Here is a 25,939-nt window from a genome sequence, read left to right as displayed (position 1 = left end):
GGCAATTGGGGTTAAGTGACTTGCCCAGGGTCACACAGCTAGTAAGTGTTAAGTGTCTGAGGTCGGATTTGAACTCAGGTTCTCCTGAATCTAGGGCCAGTGCTCTATCCACTGAGCCACTTAGCTGCCCCCAAACCTATGTTTATTCCTGGCATGTTCTTTCCCGAACCCTGAACCACTCCATCATAGGTATGAGGAAAACAGAGACATGGGTGAAGTTTTAGGAATATGGGGCAAAGGATACCAGCTCCTCCCCACCCACCCCGCAAATGTTGGAATTCCAGAACTTTCAACAATAGGAGTTGAAAAGAATCTCCTTGTAATTGGTGCATGGAGCATGCTTGATCTGTCCTTCCTGGCAGGTCATCGGACCATGTGCAAACCTTTTGTGCCTGCCTCCAACTGACTTCAGAGAAGTGTGATGGGGAGACTACTGGCTATGCATGCTGGGAGTGTTGTACTGTGAACCAGGAGTAGTGAGTTGCCTCTTGCTACTCGTGTGCCCCACATGTTTTCCTCCACTGTACTCCTAAGTATTCCCATAGATCCTAATGGCCACTGAGCTGGAAGAGCTGATGACCCAAGGGTTTCACAAAAGCAAGCTGTTGGGCCCCCAAAGCCTTCTTTCCCTTTCAGTGGTAAATGAGGCAGGACTGGTTGGAGCTACCTCAGACCAGTGTAGGGAGGGCCAATGGGTCCCATCCTCCTTTACCTAGTCTTCATGCTGTTCTTACACAAGGTTTTCTAAAGCCTGTGTCCTGCAAGGCTTGGGTTGTCTTTTGCATTTTTTGCCACAAACAGGTAACAGAGCAGCAATCTCAAGATGGATGTGTCCTGTCAACAAGCTTATGAGTTCCAAAAGGTTTGGAGGTTTGCAAATGCCACAGCAACTCTGTTTATTGTCAGAGCAGGAAGTATCCAAGAGAGGCAATTGCCAAGGGCAAGGGAAGCATCTGCATCAAAAACTGAGAAACACATCAAGGACAAATAGATATAGAAAAATAGTCACTTGAGGGAAGAAGCAACTTCAAGGAGTGTGCCCCTGGTAGTATTGAGAAGTGCTAGCTATGGACTTAAGGATAATACTAGGAGTTTTAAGTTATCCCTTGCCAGTTGTGTATCCTACACATGTGCCTTACTACCATTGCATTTGGGCAGTTAGGTGGCGCAGTGGATAGAGCACTGGCCCTGGATTCAGGAGGACCTGAATTCAAATCCGGCCTCAGACACTTAACACTTACTAGCTGTGTGACCCTGGGCAAGTCACTTAACCCCAATTGCCTCACCAAAAAAAAAAAGAAAGAAAAGAAGAAAAAGAAGGTAAACTACCATTGTATTTAAGGATGAGCCCACTCTTTCCACAGACCCTGTATATATATGTGAGAGGTTTTTGAAGGGAATGGTTTTTACCTACTGTTTTTGCTATAAAATCTTAGCAATTCCTCTCAAAGTTAATTGCATCTACTGGCTGATTATTAGTAGTGTGGTAAAAAAAAAAAGAAAGTTTTTTAACAGTCAATTAGGATAACTGTTTTTTTTGAAGGACCACCCTTTCGGGGAGGAGACCAATGGCATGAGCTACGCACGCTAGTGCGCCTGCTGCGCATGTCAGACTGCCTGCTATGCACTCGATTTCCGGGGTGCAAGCTGAAAAGGCAAGGAGAGAACCGAAGTGGGGCTTTTTCCTGCTCTGCTGGTCTCCTGACTGCGCGGCACAGATGGTCTCTCTCTCTCCAAAGGTGGCCTTCTCTTTTGGTGAGTTTTTATAAGGAATATGGACTAAGCCTAGACTTAAGATGATTTGTATTGTATTTCTACTTTCCTATCCTTCTAATCAACATCACCTTGTGACTACCATACAATAAAGGCTCTATCTAGAAAACCAGAAGCTTCTTCCATTTACTAGTCTGGGAGATAAATTAAGGGAAAGGTTAAGTAGGGGAGATTTATGATCTAATATCCAATTTTAATCTCACAGTTTGGCGACCCCTGAAGGGATCTTAAGGACCCTCCCACCCTCCCTAGTTTGGCCATGAGCCACCTAATTTAGTGGACTTTCTCTTAAATACCCCCACTGACTTTGCCTCATTTGCCTAATCTCCCTTGCTTTAAGCCTCTAAAAGTCTTGCTTTAAACAGAAAAGCCAGCCCAGTTTAAAGGGCAAGATGCTCGAATATTCTACTATCCCTTTGATTTTTCTCATCGGAATGTATTGGGACAGCATAACGTCCGGACTTAGAGGAATAGTTTACTCAATGGTCCTTCATAACATTATTGGTTTTTTCCTCATTCAGGCAGCAAAAAGTTTTTTGTATAATAGTCTAAGTGTGAATCTTTGGGAAAATACGTTTAATATAAGTAGAAATTTTATGCCTGCAATTGAAATACCTTTTAATACCACATCCATAGTTCATACGACTAAGGATTTTATTTTTGCTATTATCATTGTTATAATATGGGGGAAATTGTCACATATGGAGAGAGTCCTCAAGATGGCTCTTTCTACTAGAGATGATCCAAGTTTAGAATCAGATCAGCAGAAACTGCTCCCCCTGCAGGAAACTATAGAACATACCAAAAAAGGAGCACCAATTCAAGACAGAAAATATAGCCCCTTTAAACCAAGTGACTTGAGCGCATGGAAATCAATCATCCCTAGTTTTGAGAAAAATCCAAACACTGTAATCTCACAGTTAAGGACTATATTTAATATATATCAACCCACTTGGGCTGATGTTACTTGCCTTATGGAAACTTTACTGTCCCCAACTGAAATTACAGATATTATCTCAGCAGGAAATGCCCTTGTTGCGAAGGGTAAGGCCAATGTGGAATGGCCTCTAAAGGATCCAGAGTGGAATTATAATGATAGGGATTTCCAAAGATTAAAAGATGCTAGAGAAACACTTCTGAAGGGAATGGAATCTTGCTCTAGAAAACCGGAAAACTGGCAGAAATTTTTAAGCCTACCTCAGGAGGCTAATGAAAGACCAAACAGATTTTATGATAGACTTTGTGAGGCCGCTAGACAGTACACCAGATTGGATCCAGTAGATTTAAGAGATTCCTATATCGTTCTCAACACATTTGTTTATAATTCACTGCCAGAAATACACAGATATTTTCTGACACAATGTCCACAGTGGAAAAATATGACTATAGATAAGCTTAAGGAAGTTCCCACCTATGTCTTTGAGTCAAATGAGGAGAATAAGCCTAAACAGAGCATTCTGGCACCAGTGCTTTCTGGTCAGGCATCTAAAGGTCAGCACAAAACCCCTAAGTATGATGATTATAGGGCAGAGGCTGTCCTTCACCAGCAAAAGAGATTGGAATGCTATAGTAAGGCAAAAGACGCTTATCGCACGGGGAAAAAAAATGTTGCCACATTTTATGCACAGCAGGGTAGTCTCCACGAGGAGAAGATGAGAGAAGCCAACCATCTTGCTGCTGTGCAGATATTTGAGAAAGTCAATGCTTCCCTACTACCAAAGAATGTTTTAGACCTCCATGGACTCCACGTAGATGAAGCCATAAATAATTTAATAACTATATTGCAACAAAAAACTGAAGAGCATAAGCAGAATGGTGGTAAACCATATCTCTCTGTGATTACGGGAAGAGGAAAGCATAGTCCGGGAGGAGTTGCTAGAATCAAACCAGCAGTCATTAAATACCTCACAAGCCACAACTTCAGGTTCTCTGAAATTAAACCAGGGTGCTTGAAAGTTATACTGAAAAAAAACTAGTACTTTTGTTGGGAACAATGCAATTGTAGCCTTTGCAAAATATAACCAACTGAATGTAATCATTCATCAGTTGAATAACCCCCTATGGCAAAATCAGTGGCACAGACAAAACTGATGCTAGAGAACTCCACATTTTCTACCATAAAGAACATTATGACAGCATTAGAAAGATCAATGACAATTCAGAAACCCCTGCCACTTTGGCATGCAGAGAATTGGGGAACCAGTTAAAACAATGTGGCATACCCCAAACTCTAGCAGCTTAAATACCTTAAAATTTAACAAGCATTTCCTTCTACAGGCAAAAGCACTGAAGCACTTGGCCTAGTTTTCTGGCCCACCTCAATTTCTCTCACCCTTTCCCTACCCTATACCTTTTTAATTTATATACCTTTTTTAATCCTTTTTGTTTTTGTTTTTGTTTTGTTTTGACTTTTGAAAGGCACTGAAAAGACCTGGAATTCACCACACCTTTAAGTTCTTTAAGAGCACAAAAGGGTGCTTAGCAAATCTTTTGCTTTTTATTTTTGGTTTTTGGTTTTGCTTTGTTTTGACTTTTGTTTCTTTTGCTTTTCTTTAAAAACCCGATTTTGTAAACTAAGTGACTTTTCAAAGACATTTTAAGTATATGCTGTGGGTGAGACCATCCAGCCTCAGAAGCTACCAGAATTCTTCTTTTTTTTTACTCTCTTTTTGAGAGAACCATGAGTTCTAATGAGTTTTTTTTTCTCTCTCTTTTCTCTTTTATTGTGTTCTGTTTAACTAAAAAAGACCAGAAAGGGTTATTGAACCCTATTGCTTGATACCTCACTGAAAACATTGAATATTGAATCTTGCTAATTGAAGTCTTATTTCTTTTTGATGAATTAATCACCACTTTAAGTATCTGCTACTGTTATACTAGAGAATTCATGTATAAGATGATGTGGTCTACTTGCTAAAAGAAGATTATGTAACAATGTCTAATATAATCAGCTATTTACATTCATTTATTATTTATATGTCATTATACTCTGGGTATGGTTTGGAATTATTGTATATATCACTAATATACACTCAGTTATGCAGCATAGCACGAATTTTTACCATCATACTGTCTTTGGTGAAATTAATATGAGATTTCAGAAGTATGGAAACTTATCATTTCAGAGACTAACTTGCTGTGAACTCTGATGCAGGCCCTGGAGAGAATATATGTGCAACAAAAGGAGAGACAGGTATACGTAAGTCCATGGTTTGCTTATGATGGTGACTATGTAGAGCACAATTACTAGGCACAGTCCAGTATTCATCCTCTCTCCCTCCTAATTTAACCTAATTTAACTGAACTTATTTATCTTTTTATCTCACTCAGTTGAACTCACCTGTGGCCTAGCATGAGATATGGTATGATAACCTTTCCATAACATTTTCAGGTGTCATGAACACATACTAAATTTGGCTTTGATCCAGACACATGGTGGTAAAAAGTGTTACAGATTGCATAACTACCTCAACCCTCTATTAGAAGTCTAAGGATATAAAGGAGGGAATGTAATGGAATTTATTAATTTGATCATTGACAATGCTATGCTAAGGTTTAGTAAAAAATACAGCAATTCAAACAGTTAAAGAAGATAATCCAGCTTTCCAGACCAGAGTCCAGAATCCAGTTTCCTCCTGATGACATCTTACCACTTCAAGAAGACAAGAGAACTCAGAGACTTTATATGAACTGTTTTGCTTTATTAGCTTTTACTATCTCCTTTCTGTTATAATATATGCTATCTGTAACATGTACTCTCTGCAGAGGCTCTCCCTTTGCAAGACTAATGTCAAAGCGTCGGCTCATGAGGACAAAAAAAATCGCCCCTCTGGACAAAACTTTCCTCTCTTCCTTTTCTATATTGTTATTCACATATTATTAGTTAGCAATAGTTATTATATTCTTTTTACTGTTCCATCAAGGAAACATTCCGTTTCTTGAGGAAGCAAAGGGGGGAAATGTGGTAAAAAAAAAAATGAAAGTTTTTTAACAGTCAGGATAACTGAAAGATGCCAGTTTTTTTTGAAGGACCACCCTTTCGGGGAGGAGACCAATGGCATGAGCTACGCATGCCAGTGCGCCTGCTGCGCATGTCAGACTGCCTGCTATGCACTCGATTTCCGGGGTGCAAGCTGAAAAGGCAAGGAGAGAACCGAAGTGGGGCTTTTTCCTGTTCTGCTGGTCTCCTGACTGCGCGGCACAGACGGTCTCTCTCTCTCTCCAAAGGTGGCCTTCTCTTTTGGTGAGTTTTTATAAGGAATATAGACTAAGCCTAGACTTAAGACGATTTGTATTGTATTTCTACTTTCCTATCCTTCTAATCAACATCACCTTGTGACTACCATACAATAAAGGCTCTATCTAGAAAACCAGAAGCTTCTTCCATTTACTAGTCTGGGAGATAAATTAAGGGAAAGGTTAAGTAGGGGAGATTTATGATCTAATATCCAATTTTAATCTCACAGTAGGAAGCACACTGGTGGGGCTCAGGAACCAGTGTCAAAAGTACAGCCAAAGAAAGGAGGCAGAAAGCTGGAAAACAATTTTTGTGGCCAGTACTTTTGATAAAGGCCTCATCTCTAAAATATATAGGGAACTAAATCAAATGTATAAGAATCCAAGTCATTCCCCAATTGAGAAATGGTCAAAGGATATGAACAGGCAGTTTTCTGATGAAGAAACCAAAGCTATCTATTCCCATATGAAAAAATGCTCTAAATCTCTAATGATTAGAGAGATGCAAATTAAAACAACTCTGAGGTACCACCTGACACCTATCAGATTGGCTAAAATTACAAAAAAGGAAAATAATAAATGTTGGAGAAGCTGTGGGAAAATTGGAACACTAATGCATTGTTGGTGGAGCTGTGAACTGATCCAACCATTCTGGAGAGCAATTTGGAATTATGCCCAAAGGGCGATAAAGCTGTCCATACCCTTTGACCCAGCAATACCACTTTTGGGTCTTTTTCCCAAAGAAATCATGGAAAGGGAAAAGGGATCCACATGTACAAAAATATTTATAGCTGCTCTTTATGTGGTGGCAAGGAATTGGAAGTTGAGGGGATGCCTATCCATTGGGGAATGGCTGGACAAGTTGTGGTATATGAATACAAGGGAATACTATTGTGCTGTAAGAAACAATGAGCAGGAGGAGTTCAGAGAAACCTGGAGGGTCTTGCGTGGGCTGATGATGAGTGAGATGAGCAGAACCAGAAGAACATTGTACACAGTATCATCAACACTGAGTGTTGATCTACTGTGATGGACTATATTCTTCTCACCAATGCCATGGTGCAGAAAAGTTCCAGGGAACTCATGATGGAAGAGGATCTCCAAATCCAAGAAAAAAAAAAAAGAACTGTGGAGTATAGATGCTGAATGAACCATACTATTTCTTTTGTTTTTGGTGCTGTTGTTTTTTCTATTTTGAGGTTTTTCATCATTGCTCTGATTTTTGCTCTTTTAACATGACTAATGCAGGGGCAGCTAGGTGGCGCAGTGGATAAAGCACTGGCCCTGGATTCAGGAGTACCTGAGTTCAAATCTGGCCTCGGACACTTGACACTTACTAGCTGTGTGACCCTGGGCAAGTCACTTAGCCCCTATTGCCCCGCCAAAAAAACAACAACAAAAAAACAACATGACTAATGCAGAAATAGGATTAATGTTATTATGTGTGTATATATATATATATACACATATATATATATACATATATATATATATATATATATATATATATATATATATATATATATATATATATATATATATATAAAACCTATATCAGATTACTTGCTGTCTAGGGGAGGGGGGAGGGAGGAGAGGGAGGGAGAAAAATCTGAAATTGGAAAGCTTGTATAAACAAAAGTTGAGAACTATCTTTACATGTAACGGGAAAAAAATTAAAATACTTTATTAATTAAAAAAAAAAGTACAACCAAGAAGGATTACCCCCTAAAACCCAAAGTAGCAGCTGCCCCTCTGAGGACACAATCCTCAAGTATAAGTTTAGGTTGGGAGAGTAGCCCCAGAGAAGGTATTAACATACTCATCCCAAATCAAATATTAAGTAGCCTGGGGGAACAAAGGGTAGAGACAGACTTGGCCCAAGAGACTCTGCTGTACTAAGTGGATTTAACTGTGGGCCTGACTCACAAAAGTGCTGAAATAGTATGAGGCACAGGCTATCTCCCAAAAGATTTGTTAATATTTCCTGTGGAGAGAAAGCTGCTTAGGAACAGCTGAGAATACCAGATGGTAGCAGTTAATCAGAGACTCAACAGATAGGAACAATTCTGTGGAGTAAAAGTGGAAGCAACTTTAGAGGCAGAGGGATATTATAGTTGAGATGTAGTCCCAGCTGTGTGAAGGGTCTTGGTTATAGTTTAGGGATAGCTCAAAAGTTAACTCTGTTTTATATTTTTCCAAGAACCTTGTATGCTTATAATATATGCATTGGGGAGGGGGACACTTTATTGGATGAAAGTTTTCAAGAAAACATTTCTCTCTATTAAATCAAATGTTGTTGTTTTTTGTTTGTTTGTTTGTTTGTTTGTTTGTTTTTTGCAGGACAAAGAGGGTTAAATGACTTGCCCAGGGTCACACAGCTAGTGTCAAGTATCTGAAGCCTGATTCGAACTCAGGTCCTTCTGAATCCAAGGCCAGTGCTTTATCCACTGCGCCGCCTAGCTGCCCCCCAAATCAAATGCTTTTTTGTGTATGTGGTTTTTTTTGTTTTTAGTGAGGCAATTGGAGTTAAGTGACTTGCCCAGGGTCACACAGCTAGTAAGTGTTAAGTGTCTGAGGCCAGATTTGAACTCAGGTACTCCTGACTCCAGGGCCAGTGCTCTATCCACTGTGCCACCTAGCTGCCCCCAAAATCTTTTCTCTTTTTTCTTCTTTTTGGCGGGGCAATGGGGTTTAAGTGACTTGCCCAGGGTCACACAGCTAATCAAATGCTTTTTAAAGCCCACAAACAGTAATCATAGTAAGACTGCATATTCTCTGTGTATTTCAACTAATTCTGTAACTATAAGCATCTGTTTTAGCTTAACATGGTTTGTGAAAGTCTGCCTCTTGACTTTATATACCTTTGTAAGGTATGTTCCATGTAAGATGTATATGTCAGCATAAATTGTCTAAATATGGCTCACAGGGAAACATTCACTGATATCTCTAGAATCTTGCCCACCCATCTCTAGAGAAACTTCAAGTCTTGCCTGCTGGGATCCAGAAAACAAGCCATAAAACTGGCAGCAGCTCTGTACTCCTGAGAAGGGGTACTGTGAGAAAAATGACTCCTGCCCAATAATTCTCTGGAACTCAGTGGTGGTGATGTGTCAAAAGCTCATTTATTGTCATTATTGCAAGTGGGTCCCAAAAATGGAGGCTCACAGGCCCCATTTTATCCCCTAGTCACTAACACGAATGGCCCCTCCCCTTTTTCATCATTGGTCTGATTACTCAAGGGTTACATTCTATGTGCAAACACTACCCAACTGAAAGGCAGTATTTCCAACCCTAATTTCCTTGGTCTAAATTTGTGAAGGGAATTAACCTTTGAATTAACCCTTATTGAGAGGAGACAACCCCACCTATTCCTCACAGGTACTTAACTAGAATTATACCTATCTGCCTCATAAAATATTTCTGGTCTAGGGACATGCTTTTTTGGTTTGAGTTGCTTTCCTGGCTATCTCTTAAGGGGGGAGGGGGTACCCCAACCTTATATCAACTGGTTTGCCCTTTTCCTCCAAATACAAATTACACAAAAGACCATCACAAATAATGAATAATTAGATATTCAAGCAGATAACAAATAGAAATCAGGAGTGTGGTAGAGAATAAAATAAATCAGAAAATAGAGAGTGAATGTATGTCTCCACTTGAAGTGAGATATCTTAGATCAACCAAGAGAAAGGACTCAAACCTTTCCCCCATCCCCACCCCCAGGCTAAATTCTCCAGTATCTAAGGCAGCAAATTGGAAATTAGGAACAGGTTGAGGCACTGGCTCCTCTATATCTCTTCTATTTCCCAAAATCTTTTTTTTTTTAACCAAAAGTCTCTCCCCAGAGTCTAGAATCATGTGTCTCCCTAATGAAGAAATAATGAAGAAATGAAGAATGTCTCTCTTCTCTAAAACTCTCAAACCAATTTTATACCCTTCACAAAGCTGTGTAGTACTTTTATTATGCTCTCAACCAAGCCAGCACCATGCCCAAGCAGCAGCATGTGAGATACCCCAGGCTTGAAACCCAAGTTAAACCTTCATCATGGATGCTCTCAACATGTGAGCAGATTATTCTTATTTAATATTTTATAGAAAAGAGAAAGTAAACATATGGGTTGGCAGTTATTAATGTAAACCTGATATTCTTTCAGTTGCTTTTTTGGGGGGGAGGGGGAAGGGAAGGGAGGGAGATAATAAGGTTCATGATTTTTTTCTAAGCATTTTTCCCCTCTTTCAGATACTTTTGAAAATCTGAATAAAGAAGAAACTGTGCCCAGAATTGAATAGGAAGAGAGCAGGTTGGACTGCCTGGAAATTTCCCAGTTCTTTTAATAACCCTAAGCTTTTCTGTGAAAGACTCATGTTTTTAAATCAACAATTTTGTCGGATGATGGTGTATGACTGTGACTCATGAAATACAGAATGTCCAAAAAATTACTTATGAGTCACCCAAAGGGAAACACAGAGAAGTATTACTGGTGGGAGTAAGCTCCAACACAAAACCAATTAATCTATGATCAGTGAAATGACCAATTGGGAAGGATTCAGTAAGACTGATGATAAAGCCTGAAGTCTGCTTCCCACTGTGAGCAGAAAAGTGATTCACCGAGGTGCAGAGTACACTTTTGGACAGTGTGTACATTTGTTCTAAGTGAGGGCGTTTGGGGGAGGTGTGTTGGAGGGACAGTTAAAGGAAAAGGGGGAAAAAGATTGAAAAGTGCACTGATGGATCATTAAAAATAAACAAGAGAGGGGCAGCTAGGTGGCGCAGTGGATAAAGCACCAGCCCTGGATTCAGGACTACCTGAGTTCAAATCTGGCCTCAGACACTTGACACTTACTAGCTGTGTGACCCTGGGCAAGTCACTTAACCCTCATTGCCCTGCAAAACAAAACAAAACAAAACAAAAAAATAAACAAGAGAGCAGAAGGAAGTTCAAAAGGAGACACAGACAAGCAGGGAAGTGTTGGAACTACCATATAACACTTGAAATGTCTATTTTACAAATGAGCTATACATAGTGGAGATTCATGAGTCTATATGCAACTCCCTTCTGTTTATATTTTGTATAGAGATATGTCTATGTTAGTTGACATTTGTCAAGTTCATAGTAATAAAAGGATTAACTTAAAAGCTTTTTTTTAAATTAAAAGTTGTCTCCAGAGGTAGGTAACCAAGGTGGTGAAGGAGCTTGAGGTCAGTTGTATAATCAGTTGAAGGAACTTGGGGTGGAGGTGGGGGTTATGTACAGCTGCTTTCAAGCAGTCAAAAGAACTGGCTTTGGGACAGCTGAGTGGAAATTGCCCAAGAGGCAAATTTAGGTTGATAAACTGAAAGACCATCAAACAATCAGTGCTATCCCAAAGTGTAATGGGCTGCTGATACATAAAAGAATGCATTTCCCCATCATTTGAGGGCTTAATCAAAGACCTGCATGGCCACTTGCTGGGTAGGTTGTAAAGAAGGCTCTCAGTCGTGCATGTGTTGGACTAGGCAGCCTCTGAATTTCCATCCATCTCTAAGAACCTTTGAGTCCCTTCCTTCCCTAAGAGCTTCACCAATCCTTTAAGATTCTGCTCAAAAAATAAAAAATAGGGGCAGCTAGGTGGTACAGTGGATAGAGCACCAGCCCTGGGGTCAGGAGGACCTGAGTTCAAATCCAGCCTCAGACACTTGACACTTACTAGCTGTGTGACCCTGGGCAAGTCAACCCCAATTAACCTCACCAAAGGAAAAAAAAAGATTCTGCTCAAATGCCTCCTCCTTGGAGTCCTCCCTGATCTCCCTAGCCATAAGTGATGGCTTCCTTCTTGGATTCAGTATCTCTTCTATACAATAAAGTCTAACATTTTATAATATCATTTTTTATGTATACATCTTAAGGCCCCCACAAGGCTGTAAACTGTAATCTAAGCTATGAACTTTAATACAATTGGCTTCTTCTGTAATCCCATGTTTTGTTCCATGCATTTAAAAATACTCTTCCGAGAAGAGGTCCATGGGCATCACTAGACTAAGGGTTCCAAGACACAGGAAAGTTTAAGAACCCTGTCTGTGGACCAGAGGCATCATATAACCTGCAGACCACATCTATTTCACCTCTCTCCTTGCTGTAACAACCATGAGGTTCTATCAAATCAAATGCTTTTTATGGCCCAAGCACCAGCACTCCCAGCAATGGGAGTTGAAGGGGGGCATGGAGCATGCTAGGATTTGACCTTCCCAGTGGGTTGGTTACACAGAATGCATGCAGGTATTTTCTGTCTGTTTCCTATTGACCGTATTGAAGTTTAGAAAGTATGAGAAATGAATATTCACGTATATTTAATAACTAATTATTATATTAGGACCAATGGGTTTTCCCCAGTTCTACTTCCTCATCCAGAAACCAACCAGTGTGGGAAACCTCTTTTAGAGATTTCCCCAGGCCAAGATCTAATCAGACAGTAAAAGAAATTCTAAGTATGAGCTAATGGGTTTACTCCTGCTCCTTGTGTTTGCCCCAATAGGCCTAAAAAAGGTTGAGTCTCCCTATGATCAAGACAGGTGATATGGAAATTGATGTCTCTTTCACCAAGATTTGAGTGACCTAAGTACCTCAAGACCTTCATTTTAATATAACCCCCACCTATTATTTTGTTAACCAATCCTAGCTGATTGCCATCTCATCTTTGAAGGGTATATAAACTATGACCTCACCACTATTTAAGGGTCTTTGGTTTGAAAGAGACTTCCAAATGACCATCCTTTTATTAATAAGCTGCTGGTCTTATTAATAATATTAAATTCCCCAGAAACTATGTCTCTCAACTTTTTAAATCATCACAGTTATGATGACCAGATGAAGGGATTTTAAAGGAAAAGATACAGGTCTGGCTTAGACTCTCCTTCAAGTGCTCATGGTAAGATTTCTTCACCTAGAGAGAGGCCCTTTCCTGGGGAACTGAAATTGAGATTTTGATTCTCCTCAACCTGAAATTTCTGATTCTAACCTTCAATCATCTCTAAGCACATGTGTCTATATGCATGTTTTTCATGTTTGTTCTGCAGCAGCTTTTTTTTTTCTCTAATTTTCACTCTCATAGGGAGACAATTGTCAGGTAGATGTTTCTACTTGAAAAAGATCCTCTGAAGTAAGTGATATGGGGATGAAGAGAGAAAATCTGTGTACACAGTACGGGAATACCTGGAAGATTCAGGGGTATTATGGATATTCAGTTTATGAAACCAATTATTTATGATTAGTGCCCCCCCAAATCACTAATAATATATGTTATATATTCCTGCAGGAATAGGATTTTAAAGAAAGACATCTGAGCCAATACTCTATGAGAGAATCTCTGAAGATACAATCTTTGCTTTCAAGTTTTGGGGGTTGCATATAAATGAATTCTGTGTGTGTATAAAAGGGATTCCTTAAGTAAAGGTGTGGAGGTATATAAGCCTGCTCAAGAGGGCCCAGAGAAGCCCTAGTCTTAGCGTTTTCAGGAAGAGGTGTGTCAGGAATAGTGAGGGATGTGAAGTGTGAGATATTAAAGCAAGGAAAGAAAGCAGTTTTAATCTTAACTTTTTGCTTCTGGGGTCATTAAGGCTGTTTGTCATTGTGTCCATCTGTGTGAGATTTCTAAGGTCAGTTTAATTAAGGGCACTGCAAAAGACAGCCTGAAAGACCCAAGAGTTAGTTCGGGAGCTGCTCCAGCTTTATACTGATTAGATCAAACTGAGCAGCTCTAAGATAGCAAGGGCTGATCAGGAAAAGCTAAGAGTGTTTTTTGTTAGTCCAAAGTTAGATGAATTCAGGTTTAATTAAATCCCAAAGCTAAAGTTTGTAGATTATGTTTAAATTAAATCTAGAGAACTGTCTTTGTCCCCGTGAGAAATATCACTCCAATAACTTCTGGAACTCAGCATTGGTGATGTGTGAAAGGTTCATTTATTGTTATTCTCGTGAGAATGGGCCACCCCTTGTCCAGCTGGTGGGTGACCAAAAATGGAGGCTCAAAGGCTGGTTTTTATCTCTTCTCATTCCTAATGTGAAATGGCCCCTCCCTTTTTCAAGAGTTACAATCTACATTCAAGAACTAGCTAAGGGGCAGTATCCCTACCCCTCTGCATTGACTTTCCCATGGGAAAAATCTCTCTATGACTCTCCCAGACAGAAATCTCTCAGTCTGAATACACCTTCCCAGGCTAACCCCAACCCAGGGACACACTTTCCCAGATGGCTCCAATTAGCTTCTGAATTGATTCCCACTGGGAGGAGTCAACCTATCCCCCAATTCCTCACACCCTTCCCCAAATATATCTGACATTAGGACAATATATTTTGGGGGGTTTTTTTGGGGGGGGGTTAGGCAATGAGGGTTAAGTGACTTGCCCAGGGTCACACAGCTAGTAAGTGTTAAGTGTCTGAGGCCAGATTTGAACTCAGGTCCTCCTAACTCCAGGGCTGGTGCTCTATCCACTGTGCCACCTAGCTGCCCCCAGGACAATATATTTAAAATTGCAAAAATAAGGGGTTTTTTTTTTTGGTCTTGTAAGACACTTTGCTCAGGGCTTTTATATCATAGACTTAAATGTAATCACTAAAAAATCTTTATATGTATTTCCTAGTATATGCAGCTTGAATTCTGAGGAGGAAGGGAATGGGGAGCTAGAATGTTCTTTATCTGGGCATCTCTTTATCTGATAAGTCTCAAAGGTAAAGGAGGCAGGGTACTCTGCCTTTTCTAAGGAAACAGAAGAAAAGGTTATTTAGAACTGGGAATTGTCACCACGTCTTTAGCATTTATCATATATATATATATGTATGTATATATCTGAATTTATGACAAGTAATCTTCTTTTCTTTTAAAGTACTAAGAATATTAGACCTTAGAAATTAAAATGTTACCATTAGTGATTATAAATCTGGATTTGATTTAAGCCAAAATTTGGTCCTGAAGGAAATAAGAATGGGGTCTGGGTGTGTGCTCTACTATCAGGGTTATTATGGTAAATGAGGATCTAACACAAAAAGATATTTGTTATTTGGCATTAAGAAATTAGTTAGCTATATGTCTGAGAAAATTCTATTTGCCTCAGTTTAGTGTTCTGTAAAGGGATAATAATGGAACCTACCTCCCAGGGTTGCTATAAAGATCACATGATTGTAAAGTGCTTGGCACAGTGCTTAGCATAGGGCAAATGATATATGAATGTTAACTGTTATTATTTCTTTAATTAGCTGCAATTGCTTCATACTTGATAATTTTATATGGGTTTTTAGATGTGATCAGTATACAATGCCAATGTTGATGATATAAACGATTTTCTGTGTAAGGTAATTTGGAAGTGCATTCTACTAAATTAAGGTCACCTGGTTGGTAATTAATTGGTTATGTTTCAAATATTACAATATTTTCTTATGGTATAGAATTCAGTAAATAATTGTTGTCAGCTATGTTAAAAAAGTAATTTATTTTATAATTTAGATGTTAGATTAAGAATTGTATTATAAAAAAATGATGAATGGGTCAGGAAGCTGTTAGGTCATTCTATCAGCCCTCCTGACCACATGTTGGTAATGTTCTGGAGTACTGTAATTTAAGAATTTGGAAGTTCAATTAAAATTATTTGGCTGTTACTTATGAAAATTATGAGATTGTCAACTAAACTATTTGGAGTTATTGGGGGTTTTTCGTTTTTTGTTTTTTGTGGGGCTTTGGGGGTTAAGTGACTTGCGCATAGTCACACAGCTAGTAAATGTCAAGTGTCTGAGGCCGGATTTGAACTGAGCTACTCCTGAATCCAGGGCCTGTGCTTTATCCACTGTGTCACCTAGCTGCCCCCTGGAGTTATTGTTTTAATCAAGTATTTACATAGGTATTTTTAAAAGGGATATTAGTAATTATACAAAGAAAATATCTTGTAAAATCTACTTTGAAAATTTACAAGTATTCTTAGGACCATCTAGTCATAAATTCTTTTTTTTTTCATAAATTCTTATCAACACTATACAAAAATTTGTGTCTGTGGCAGAATGGGATACAAATGGGAGTAAATGGGATACAAAATGGGAATCCTTACACAAAATGGGAGTAAAATTTTCAAGCCTACTTTGGGGGGGGGGCGGGGCAATGGGGGTTAAGTGACTTGCCCAGGGTCACACAGCTAGTAAGTGTCAAGTGTCCAAGGCAGGATTTGAACTCAGGTACTCCTGAATCCAGGGCTGGTGCTTTATCCACTTCGCCACCTAGCTGCCCCCAAGCCTACTTATAATAGTGATTTTCATTTAAGGTCATTTGTCTATCACTAGTAGAGGTTATATACGTCCTGAAGCAACTTAGTTTTAACAAACTCCACTCATAAAGATTAATTTTGCTTTAAGGGGTGAATATAAAATACCTTTAGAGAGAGGGATACATGTATATATTTTAATCATTTTCTAGGGGGTAAAGTGAACTATCATATATTCCCTTTGTACATGGGATTCCAGAATGTATTTATTTTCTTTATTTCTAGTGATATATTTAAAGAAAAATGATAGAAAAAGATACTAAGTAAATCTTTAAAGGCCTGATAAACTTTGTTATTGTGATAAGGCTAATTTAATTGGACATTTTTCTTTTGGGGCTTAGAAAAACTGAATCTATGTACATATATAACCTATATCAGATTGCTTGCTGTCTTGGGGTGGGTGGAGAGAGGGGAGGGAAGTAGAAAAATTTGGAACTGGAAATCTTTTTTTTTTTTTTTGGTGAGGCAATTGGGTTAAGTGACTTGCCCGGGGTCACACAGCTAGTTAAGTGTTAAGTGTCTAAGGCCACATTTGAACTCAGGGTCTCCTGACTCCCTGGCCAGTGCTCTATCCACTGCACCACCTAGCTGCCCGTGAGGATCAGTTTTGATGCATTATTCCCTTACTGTTTAGTTACGTACCTATCGTTCTTTTATTGAAAATTTCTATAACCATGTTAGATGATCAATATGAACACAATATGAACAACCTATCTTATAGGCTAATACTAGAGCACATTTGAGTTACCAAAGTAAGATGCAGGTATAAGATTTATTTTAGCCCCTTCTATATTCCAAACAACTATTTAGCCTTGACATCTGTTACTAGCTATATATTCCTATGTAAACTAAGGTCCTTTAATTTCTTTCTTTCTTTCTTTCTTTTTTTTTTGCAGGGCAATGGGGGTTAAGTGACTTGCCCAGGCTCACACAGCTAGCAAGTGTCAAGTGCCTGAGGCCGGATTTGAACTCAGGTCCTCCTGAATCCAAGGCCAGTGCTTTATCCACTGCACCACCTAGCTGCCCACCCCCTTTAATTTCTCATAATGGCATGGGGATAATTAGGCAAAGGATGCAAAGATTTGTGAAACCAGGATGTGATTCTGGTATTTAGATAACATCATAACTGTCTCAGTTCTATGTTAAGGAAGAGTGTTGGCACAATTAGTTATCTTAAAAGAATAGCTTGCGGCCTATCTTGCCTTAAAGAGACATCCACTTTTGTTAGGGTTATTCATTTGAACATGGCTGGAAGCCGAAAATGTTTTACTATAAATAACTTACTTGATATGCCCTGGGGTTTTTTTTTGTGTGTTTGTTTTTGAGGCAACTGGGGCTAAGTGACTTGCCCAGGGTCACACAGCTAGTAAGTGTTAAGTGTCTGAGGCCGGATTTGAACTCAGGTCCTCCTGACTCCAGGGACAGTGCTCTATCCACTGCGCCACCTAGCTGCCCCAATATGTACTGTTTTAAAACTGATTGCTCAGTATTATTTATGTATTCCATCCCAGAAGCTTTTGTTACAACTAAAGCTAATTTGGCAACTTTTAAATGAATTTCTTTTTGTGTTAGAGTCCATCTTCTTATAGAAAAGTATTCTGTTATTATTTCCTTAGGAAAATCTCATCCTCCTAATGGGAGAATGAATAATGCCAAGTGTAAAAAACTGAGTTCTAATTTTCTGTTTATTTCATATATAATAATTTGGACATCCTAAAATTGTAAAAAGCCTCTAGTCTAAAAGGTTCCAAAATTCATTTTCTAATAATAGAAATGGAAGGTCTGAGCTAAATTTCATTATCTAACCTGGTTGTTGGCAAGGTAAATTTAAATTTGTGATAAGATCAATTTTGTAGATTTTTTTTAAACAGGGGAAGAGGATCCCTACAAGTACCCCAAGTCTAGGAAGACAGTGAGTTGGAGAATGGCTGAGACCACACCTGAACCACAGGTCAGCATCAGCTGTTTCCAGAGGAAAAGAAGACATATCCATGAATTTTATTTTGCTGTTTACTTTTTCCCTTTGCACCTTTTATCTGTTAAGTCTACTTGTCAAAGGGGATTGACCCCTCTGATTTTGTCAAAGAGCTATCCATCTTTCCCTTCTCCCCCACATCGTTACCCATCATAAGCCCCGCAGTTAAGACCCCTTGATGAAGGGTGTTTGTAACATCAGTCAATTTCACTGAGGAGACTTCCTCTCTCAGTTATATCAAATGGGGGAATGTGAGAAATGAATATTTCTCTCATATTTAATAGCTAATTATTATATTAGGACCAAGGTTTACCCCTTTTTTACCTCCTCATCCAGAAACCAACCAGTGCGGGGAAACTTCTTCTTTTAGAGATTTCCCAAGGGCAAGATCTAATCAGAGAGTAAGAGAAATTCTAAGTATGGGCTAATAATGGGTGGGTGTATTCCTGCTCACTATGGGGTTATTTTTGTTTGTTTGATTTTTTGCTTTAGAAGGTTGTTCTTTTTTTTATCATAAAAGTATTTTATTATTTTCCAATTACATGTAAAGATAGTTTTCATCATTTGTTTCCATATGATTTTTAGTTCCAAATATTTTCTCCCTCCCCCAGACAGAAAGCAATCTGATAGAAGTTATATATGTACAATCACAAACATATTTCTGTGTTAGTCATGTTGCCTGCTCACTATGTGTACTCACATAGGCTTAAGGAAAGGTTGATTCTCCCTATTATCAAGACAGATGATATGGAAATTGATGTCTCTGACCAAGATTTGTGTGACCTAAGTCACATACCCCAAGACCTTCATTTTAATATAGCCCATACCTGTTGACGAATCCTGGTTGATTGCCCCCCCTTTGGGAACACCTAATCTTTGAAGGGTATGTAAAGTGTGACCTCAGGGGTCTTTGGTCTGAGACAGCCAAACGACCATCCTTTTATTAATAACCTGCAGGCCTTTTTAATAAAATGATTAAATTATCGAGAAGCTAGATGTCTAGACTTTCTAATCATCACAAAAGTGACCACAGTCAGTCGGTGTGGCTCCAACAAAACCAGGTCATTATTTCCTTTCTTGATAAGGTACCAGACAAATAAATCAAAGGGATGCCACGAGCAGAGTTTACCAGATTTTAGTGAGACTCTAACTCCCAATGTCTTTTGTTTTGTTTCTGTTGAAGCAATGAGGGTTAAGTGACTTGCCCAGGATCACACAGCTAGTGAGTGTAAGTGTCAGAGGTCACATTTGAACTCGGGTCCTCCGGAATCCAGGGCTGGTGCTTTATCCACTGCGTGGGGGAAGGGAGGAAGGAAGAGAAGTTGGAACACAAAGTTTTAAAACATTGACGTCAAAATTTGCTTTTACATCTAATTTGGAAAATAAAATTCTAAATAGAAAAAAACCCAAACAAACAAACAAAAAAACATAGAGATGTGTGCTGGAAGAGTGTAGGGTGGGGTGGGTTTGGCCCTGGTTGGAATGGCTGGACCTTAGGACAGTCTCTATTGGTTCAATGGCAACTTAGGAGATTTGTAGGAAAGCACTGTTATCAATGCCTTGGCTAACTCCTCAGGACTTTTGATTTGGGGCCAAGTTGCCTGTTTATTCTATGTCTATTTAGTATATAATGTACAATGGAAGCTCTTTGAGGGTAGTGAGTTTCATTGTTTTTCATCCCATTTCAGCACCTACCACACAAACAGGTGCTTAATAAAAGTCTAACTGAAACTTCTACTGAGGGGAAGGAAACCCACCCATCAACGAAAGACTAGCTGACCTCTGGCCAGATATCATAGTGGGATCCTTATTCAGGGGTGAGTTGGACAAGATGACCTCTCTGGTCCATTCTTTCTTCTTCCTCCAAGATTGTGATTCTGCCCCTCTCAGCTCTCACATTCCACATAAGAAAATCCCAGGTCGGTCTGACATTCTAGACTACAGTCTCTTAGCATGTGCATGTTCTAGAATTCTAGGATTCCAGGTCTTACCCTTCTTTTCCCTCCAGCACCTGGCAGAGGGCTCTGTATGAGAACAGGTACTCAAGATTTAGCAACTGATGTGGCCAGGTTAGTATTTACTAGCATTCATTCAGTGGCCCCTAATCTGCACAAACAAGTGACCTTTGCTTCATGGAGTCCCTGTCAGCCCACCCCTTAGAGACAGTTTTCCATTGTTTTGCTGGCATCCCCAGTGGCTCAGAGGAAGCCCACTGTCGGTCTGCTCCCCAGTTCCTTTTGTCTCCAATCAAGTTTCCCAAGTTAGAAAACTGTTTTCCCCAGCAGGGGGTGGAAAGGGAAATGGTGACCTCAGAGAGCCCTCCCAGCTTATGTGAGGTTTCAGTGTTCACTTAGAAACAAGTCCCCTGCCCCCAGCCCGCCGCCCCCACCCCCACCCCAGAGGAGCAAATCTGGAGGTCTGTCTAAATATCAGAGAGGTGGCAAGGGCCACGCTGCATCTTTATAATGACTGCCCCCAAGGAGAGAAACAGGGGCATCTGGGGCTTGCAGACTTCCCCTCCACAGCTAAGGAGGTTCTGTCTCCAGCAGGATCTCAGGGACAGTATCTGTTCTCACTGATTCAAGTGGAATGCAATTTCATGGAGAGCCAGGGGCTGAGCCCTGGGATCAAGGGCTGTCCCCTGGATACTGAAATTAAAGTGAGAAAGTAGACACATGTGGGCCTGGGAACTCAGTGCTCCTAGGGTTCCTACAGGAAGGATTGGTTTGTTTCTGGGAAGGGAGCAAAAGAAAGAATAAAACTTAAAGCTGGGCTTCTTAACCAGGAACTGAGAACTTCTTTAAGAAAATAAATTACACCTGGAAGGACTTGCATGAACCGATGATGAGTGAGATGAGCAGAACCAGAACATTATACACATTATCATCAACATTATGTGTTGATCAACTGTGATAGACTTGATTCTTCTCAGCAATACAACGGTACAAGAAAGTTCCAAAGGACTCATGATGGAAAAGGCTCTCCAAATCCAGAAGAAAAAAAAAATGGAATACGGATGCTGATTGGACCATACTATTTCTTTTGTTTTTGGTGCTGTTGTTTTTCTTTTTTGAGGTTTTTGCTTTTTTTGTTCTGATTCTTCTCTTTTTCACAAATCTTTGCATCCTTTGCTCTAACATGACTAATGCAGAAATATGTTTGGTGTTATTGTGTGTGTGTATATATATATAAATAAACCTCTATCATTTTACCTGCTGTCTAGGTCAGGGAGAAAAATTTGAAATTGGAAATCTTACATAAACAGATGTTGAAAACTATTTCTACATGTAACTGGAAAATAATAAAATACTTTTGGTGCCTAGGCTCACCCTCAGTACACAGCAGGAGATTAATAACTATCTCTTGAACTGCTTAGACAACATGGCATTTGAGAGAAGATGGCTGTTGTGATTTCACTAGTACCGGGAACCCAAAGAAAAGGAGCTCTCCTTACCTAAGCTGATGGCACCAGCTCCGCCCCTCACAGACTTGCATGGGGCACTGAGGGAGGAGGTCAGTGACTTGCTCAGGGCCATATAGCCAACATATGTCAGCTGCCAAACCTAGGTCTTCCTGACTCGGAGGCTGGCTCACTGTCCATGATGCTGTGCTGCCTCTTAGGACATCATAAATACAGGACAGGCCACAGAAGAAATTGGCCAGTGTGCTGTGATTACCTTAAGCAAGCACTATCATCCCTTGAAAAGGGTAAAAACCTTTGAATAAAATTCTTTCAGAGAAAGGGCCCTGTAGTTAAAGGAAACTTAGATGTGGAACCAAGGGGAAACAAGTAGGTCCTGCCTGTCTCCTATCCGACTCTGGGGGCTGCTGATGGCTTTGCTGGGTACAATGTGGAAAAGGGCACAGAGGGGCTGGATCTGGGTTCAAATCCTACCTCTGATGTGTATTACTTCCGTCTCGATTTCCTCATTTGTAAAATGAGACAGGTAGGTGAGATGGCTTGAGGTCCCTCCTAGCCCCAGAGCTGAGTGGATTTGTTCCCAAAGACTGTGCTTTCACATGGATGGAGGTTTGATGAGAATGTCTGACCCCAGAAGGGCCTACCAGAGTGGGGACGGCCCTCAGAACCCAGAAGACCAAAACTGAGAAGGACCTCGGGGCTACATATTCTCATGATGCTGTGACCTCAACCTACTGGCCAGGGCTTTCACCGACCGTCTGGTCCAAGGCCCTCACTTACAGATGAGAAAACTCAGGCCCAGAAAGGGGGAGTCAGCCAGCCCCAAGCATGGTGGTGGCAGAGCCAGCTTGGGCTCTAGGATGCCCCAGGCTTGGTCCCAATCTCATCCCGCTCCACCCTGCTCTGTTTTCCATCACATCAGTTTCCCAAATTAGAATTTTTCTTTTCCATTTTTTTTTTGGCGGGGAGGGAAGGGGGGAAGAAGGGAGGTATTCTTGACTGAAGCATGACACACACACCGGCCCAGGACACCAGAAAGCAAGATTAGAAATCCCAAAGGGTTTGGGTTTTTTTTGTTTTTGTCTTTTTGTACAGAGCACATTACAAACATATTTACAAGATGCCAGCTTGAAGGATAATATTTCAAACTCGGTGACAGGATGCATCCTCTTGAAGGCCCCTGCCTGTGGAGGTGCTGGGAGGCGCCAGGGCAGAGGCTGGGCCAGCCCGAGGCCCCTGCAGCCCCACTCAGTCACGAGCAGCTGGCGGGCATCCTGCGCCACAGGCCCCCACACAAACAGTTCTTGGTCCAGCGCTGTTCCCACTGCTTCACTGCAGTTGCCTTGTGGGGGGACCTGAGCACGGTGACACAGCCACACCTGGGAGAAGGAAGGGAGCGCAACAGGATGAGACACGGGGCCAGCCCAGGGGAGAGCGGCGGTGCTGTGACTGAAATTAAGGTAGCCGCTAACAGGGAGCACGTGCCTCAGTGGACCTGACGGAGCTGAGCCGGCTCCAGATCACGGCTCCATCAGTAAAATGGGAGCAAGGCAGGAGGAAAAGCTGCAGCCGTCTGAACTGGCGTTTAGGCTGGAGAAGAGAAGGGACTGAGGGGACGGAAGCAGAGCAGGCCCTGCTCTGCTTCTCCAAAGAGCAGAGATCATGAGCAACGGGGCAAGATACAAGCGGCCAGCCTGGGCCCCTGTGAGGAAGAAACTTCTCTTCAGAACTGGCTGCACCTGAAAGGGCCACCTCAGGGCAGGAGGGAGGGATGTGGTCATAATAACCTCCCAAGGTGATGTTTACAGTGGGGGGTCACAGAATGTACTCCTTTGGTCTGGCAAGGACCACCCCTGTTCATGCACTGAGTCACTTCAGGTGGAATCAATTCCAGGTCTGCACCCCACCCCCATGCCCCCTGCTGCCTGGGGGTGGGGTTGGGGGAAATAGGGAGCTCAGGATTCCAGCCCCCGCCCCAGGCTCCAGGGCACTCACCTGGTACAGGATTTGCATTCCTCAGTGGGGTACGCCCCCAAGTGGAGTCTCCTCAGGTGGTCAATCTTTGGCTGCCCAGGGGCTCTGAAAGACAATGAGAATGGGGGAAATGGGAAGCAGGTGGACAGGAAGCTCAGACCCCAGGAAGGGTCTAGAGGTGTGTCCCTCAGAATGGCTCTGGCAATGACAATAAAAAATAGCAATAAGAAAAGCATGATCAAAATCCGGCCTTAGACACTTGATGGGCACTAGCTGTGTGACCCTGGGCAAGTCACTTAACCCTCACTGCCCCTCCTCCACCCCAATAAATAAACAAACAAACAAACAAATAAATAAAAGCAGGATCAGATGACCTAATATTTGTAAAGCCCCTGGCACAGTGCCTGGCACACACCAGGTGCTTAATACTTGTCCCTCCTTTCCACCTCTTTCCAGAGGACTCTAAAAGGCCTCTCGGGCAATGCCAGCATCCTCCCCATCCTCACACATTTGAGGAAACAGGCAAAGAAGAGAGAAGTGACCTGCCCCAGGCCCACCATCTAAAGCCCCGACTGTGCTGGAGCTTGAACCTGGAGAGCAGAGGTTCCCAACCTTTCCATCTGGGGAAGCTGAGGGCTCCCTATCATACATTAAAAGCACAAAATCAAATACAGGGGATCACAAAGGAAATCAGTGACACAGAAATACTGTTATCACACTGCGGCCCCTCGGTCAGTATCATGCCCTCCGGCGTGCCTGGCAGTCCGATCCTCTGCTCAGCCTATGGAAGAGCTGCTCAAGAGCTATATGACAACATGGGGGCTGCCTGGGGGTGGGGTGCTCAAGCTGCCGGGGATGCTGAGAAGGGTCCTGGCCAGCAAGGGACTGGCCTCTAGGAATCCCGAGATGCTGAGCATCCTCCAGCACAGCCTGTTCATCTGCAGGCAGGGCAGCACGCTCCTCCTTACACTAGTACAGAATCTCCCACCATTCCCTGGGCCCTCATACCTCCCCCAACCCCCCCCCCCCCCCCCCGTCACACAGAACCCCGGGGGGGGGGGGCATCAGAGGCTGCCCTCTCTGCACATCCCTACCTGGCCAGGACCTCGAAGGGTGATGTGCCGGCATAGCCGAGCAGCCCAGGCGCCTTCCCGAACTGGAGCCGCACCAGCTGCTTGCTCTGGAGCTTGTTGATGATGCCATCGCTGATGGGCAGCCAGTCCAGGTTGGGAATGAGCAGCTGACTTGGGAGGAGACAACACTCGTCAATGAGGGTCTCGTCAGGCTCTGAGGGGTGGTTCTCATCCCGACCTAGAGAAGGCAGAGACTGGTGACCTGCAGGAAGCAAGGACTTCCTCACCAGGCCCTGGGAGCAGCAGCAGCAGCAGGACAAGGAGGAAGAGGAAAGTAGGGCTTTGTGACAAGGGCAGCGCCCCGTGAACCTGCCCCTCCATGCCCAAAGGCACCACTGTAAGTGCCCCCTTTAGCCGTGCCATGCCCAGCTAAGCCCCAGAGGCTGCGGAGCCCCTGGAGGCTGAGCCAGAGGGTCAGATGTGGGGCCTGGGAGCAGTTAAGGGAACAGGGAGTGTTCTCCTGAGCCCACCCCAAGGTCAGATACAAATTGAATGCTCTGTGATGCTTTTGCTCCCTCTGCTAGACACTTCCATGCCAGGCTGCCCGCCTCACCCCCCTCGCCCCAGAAGCTGCCCTGGGTCCTTGGGCTCAGGGAGAGGAGCTGTCACCTCATCCGGCCCACAACTGGGCCTCCATGACGCTTCCTGGACATTATGTCATGACGTGCACATGCAGCGCCACCCCCACCCCCCTGTCCCTAAATGCATCGTCTTCCTCCATTACAATGTAAGCCCTTTGAGGGCAGGGACCGCTCTACTGCTTGCACCTGCAGTCCCAGGCACCAGTACCATGCCTGGCAGATGGCAAGCATTTAATAAATGATTCATACGATCCAGAGACTGGCTCCAACACTGACTTGAGCAAGTCCCTTCCCTTCAGGGGGCCCACCCATCAGTACTCAATGTCTAGGTTCTCAAGCCCCCGTGAGCTGTGACATTCTAGCTCCAGGGTCTCCTTCCGGTCACAGAAGACCTCCTCTGAAGATGCTGACTCTGCCACGTGCTAGCTGTGTGACCTTGCATAACTCACTGCCCCATGCCCTCTGACTCTCCATCTTTTCAGAGGTTCTCCCGGGTCCCTGCCTGCGTGACCTGACATGCAAAGGGACGTCCAAGACTGCCCGCCCCACCTGACGAGGAAGCTC

The 25,939-nt window shown here is 42.2% G+C and overlaps 1 protein-coding gene across 4 annotated transcripts in view; it reads right to left on the bottom strand.

Annotated features, from left to right (window-relative positions):
- Positions 1–22,726: 22,726 nt before the first annotated feature.
- Positions 22,727–25,939, bottom strand: part of MED16 (mediator complex subunit 16) — a 49,269-nt gene continuing 46,056 nt past the window's right edge. For all 4 annotated transcript variants that reach the window (XM_043988122.1, XM_043988114.1, XM_043988106.1 and 1 more), the window contains 3 exons: positions 24,756–24,972; positions 23,683–23,766; positions 22,727–23,066 (listed from right to left, as the gene is read on the bottom strand). In XM_043988122.1, coding sequence (XP_043844057.1) covers positions 22,940–23,066; positions 23,683–23,766; positions 24,756–24,972 — 428 coding nt within the window. In that variant the 3' untranslated portion in view covers positions 22,727–22,939. The remainder of the gene's footprint in view (positions 23,067–23,682; positions 23,767–24,755; positions 24,973–25,939) is intronic.

This window comes from Dromiciops gliroides, chromosome 1, assembly GCF_019393635.1.
Source record: "Dromiciops gliroides isolate mDroGli1 chromosome 1, mDroGli1.pri, whole genome shotgun sequence".
NCBI lineage: Eukaryota > Metazoa > Chordata > Mammalia > Microbiotheria > Microbiotheriidae > Dromiciops > Dromiciops gliroides.
Note: the sequence above shows the minus strand (reverse complement) of the source record. Positions and strands in the feature narration are given on the sequence as shown.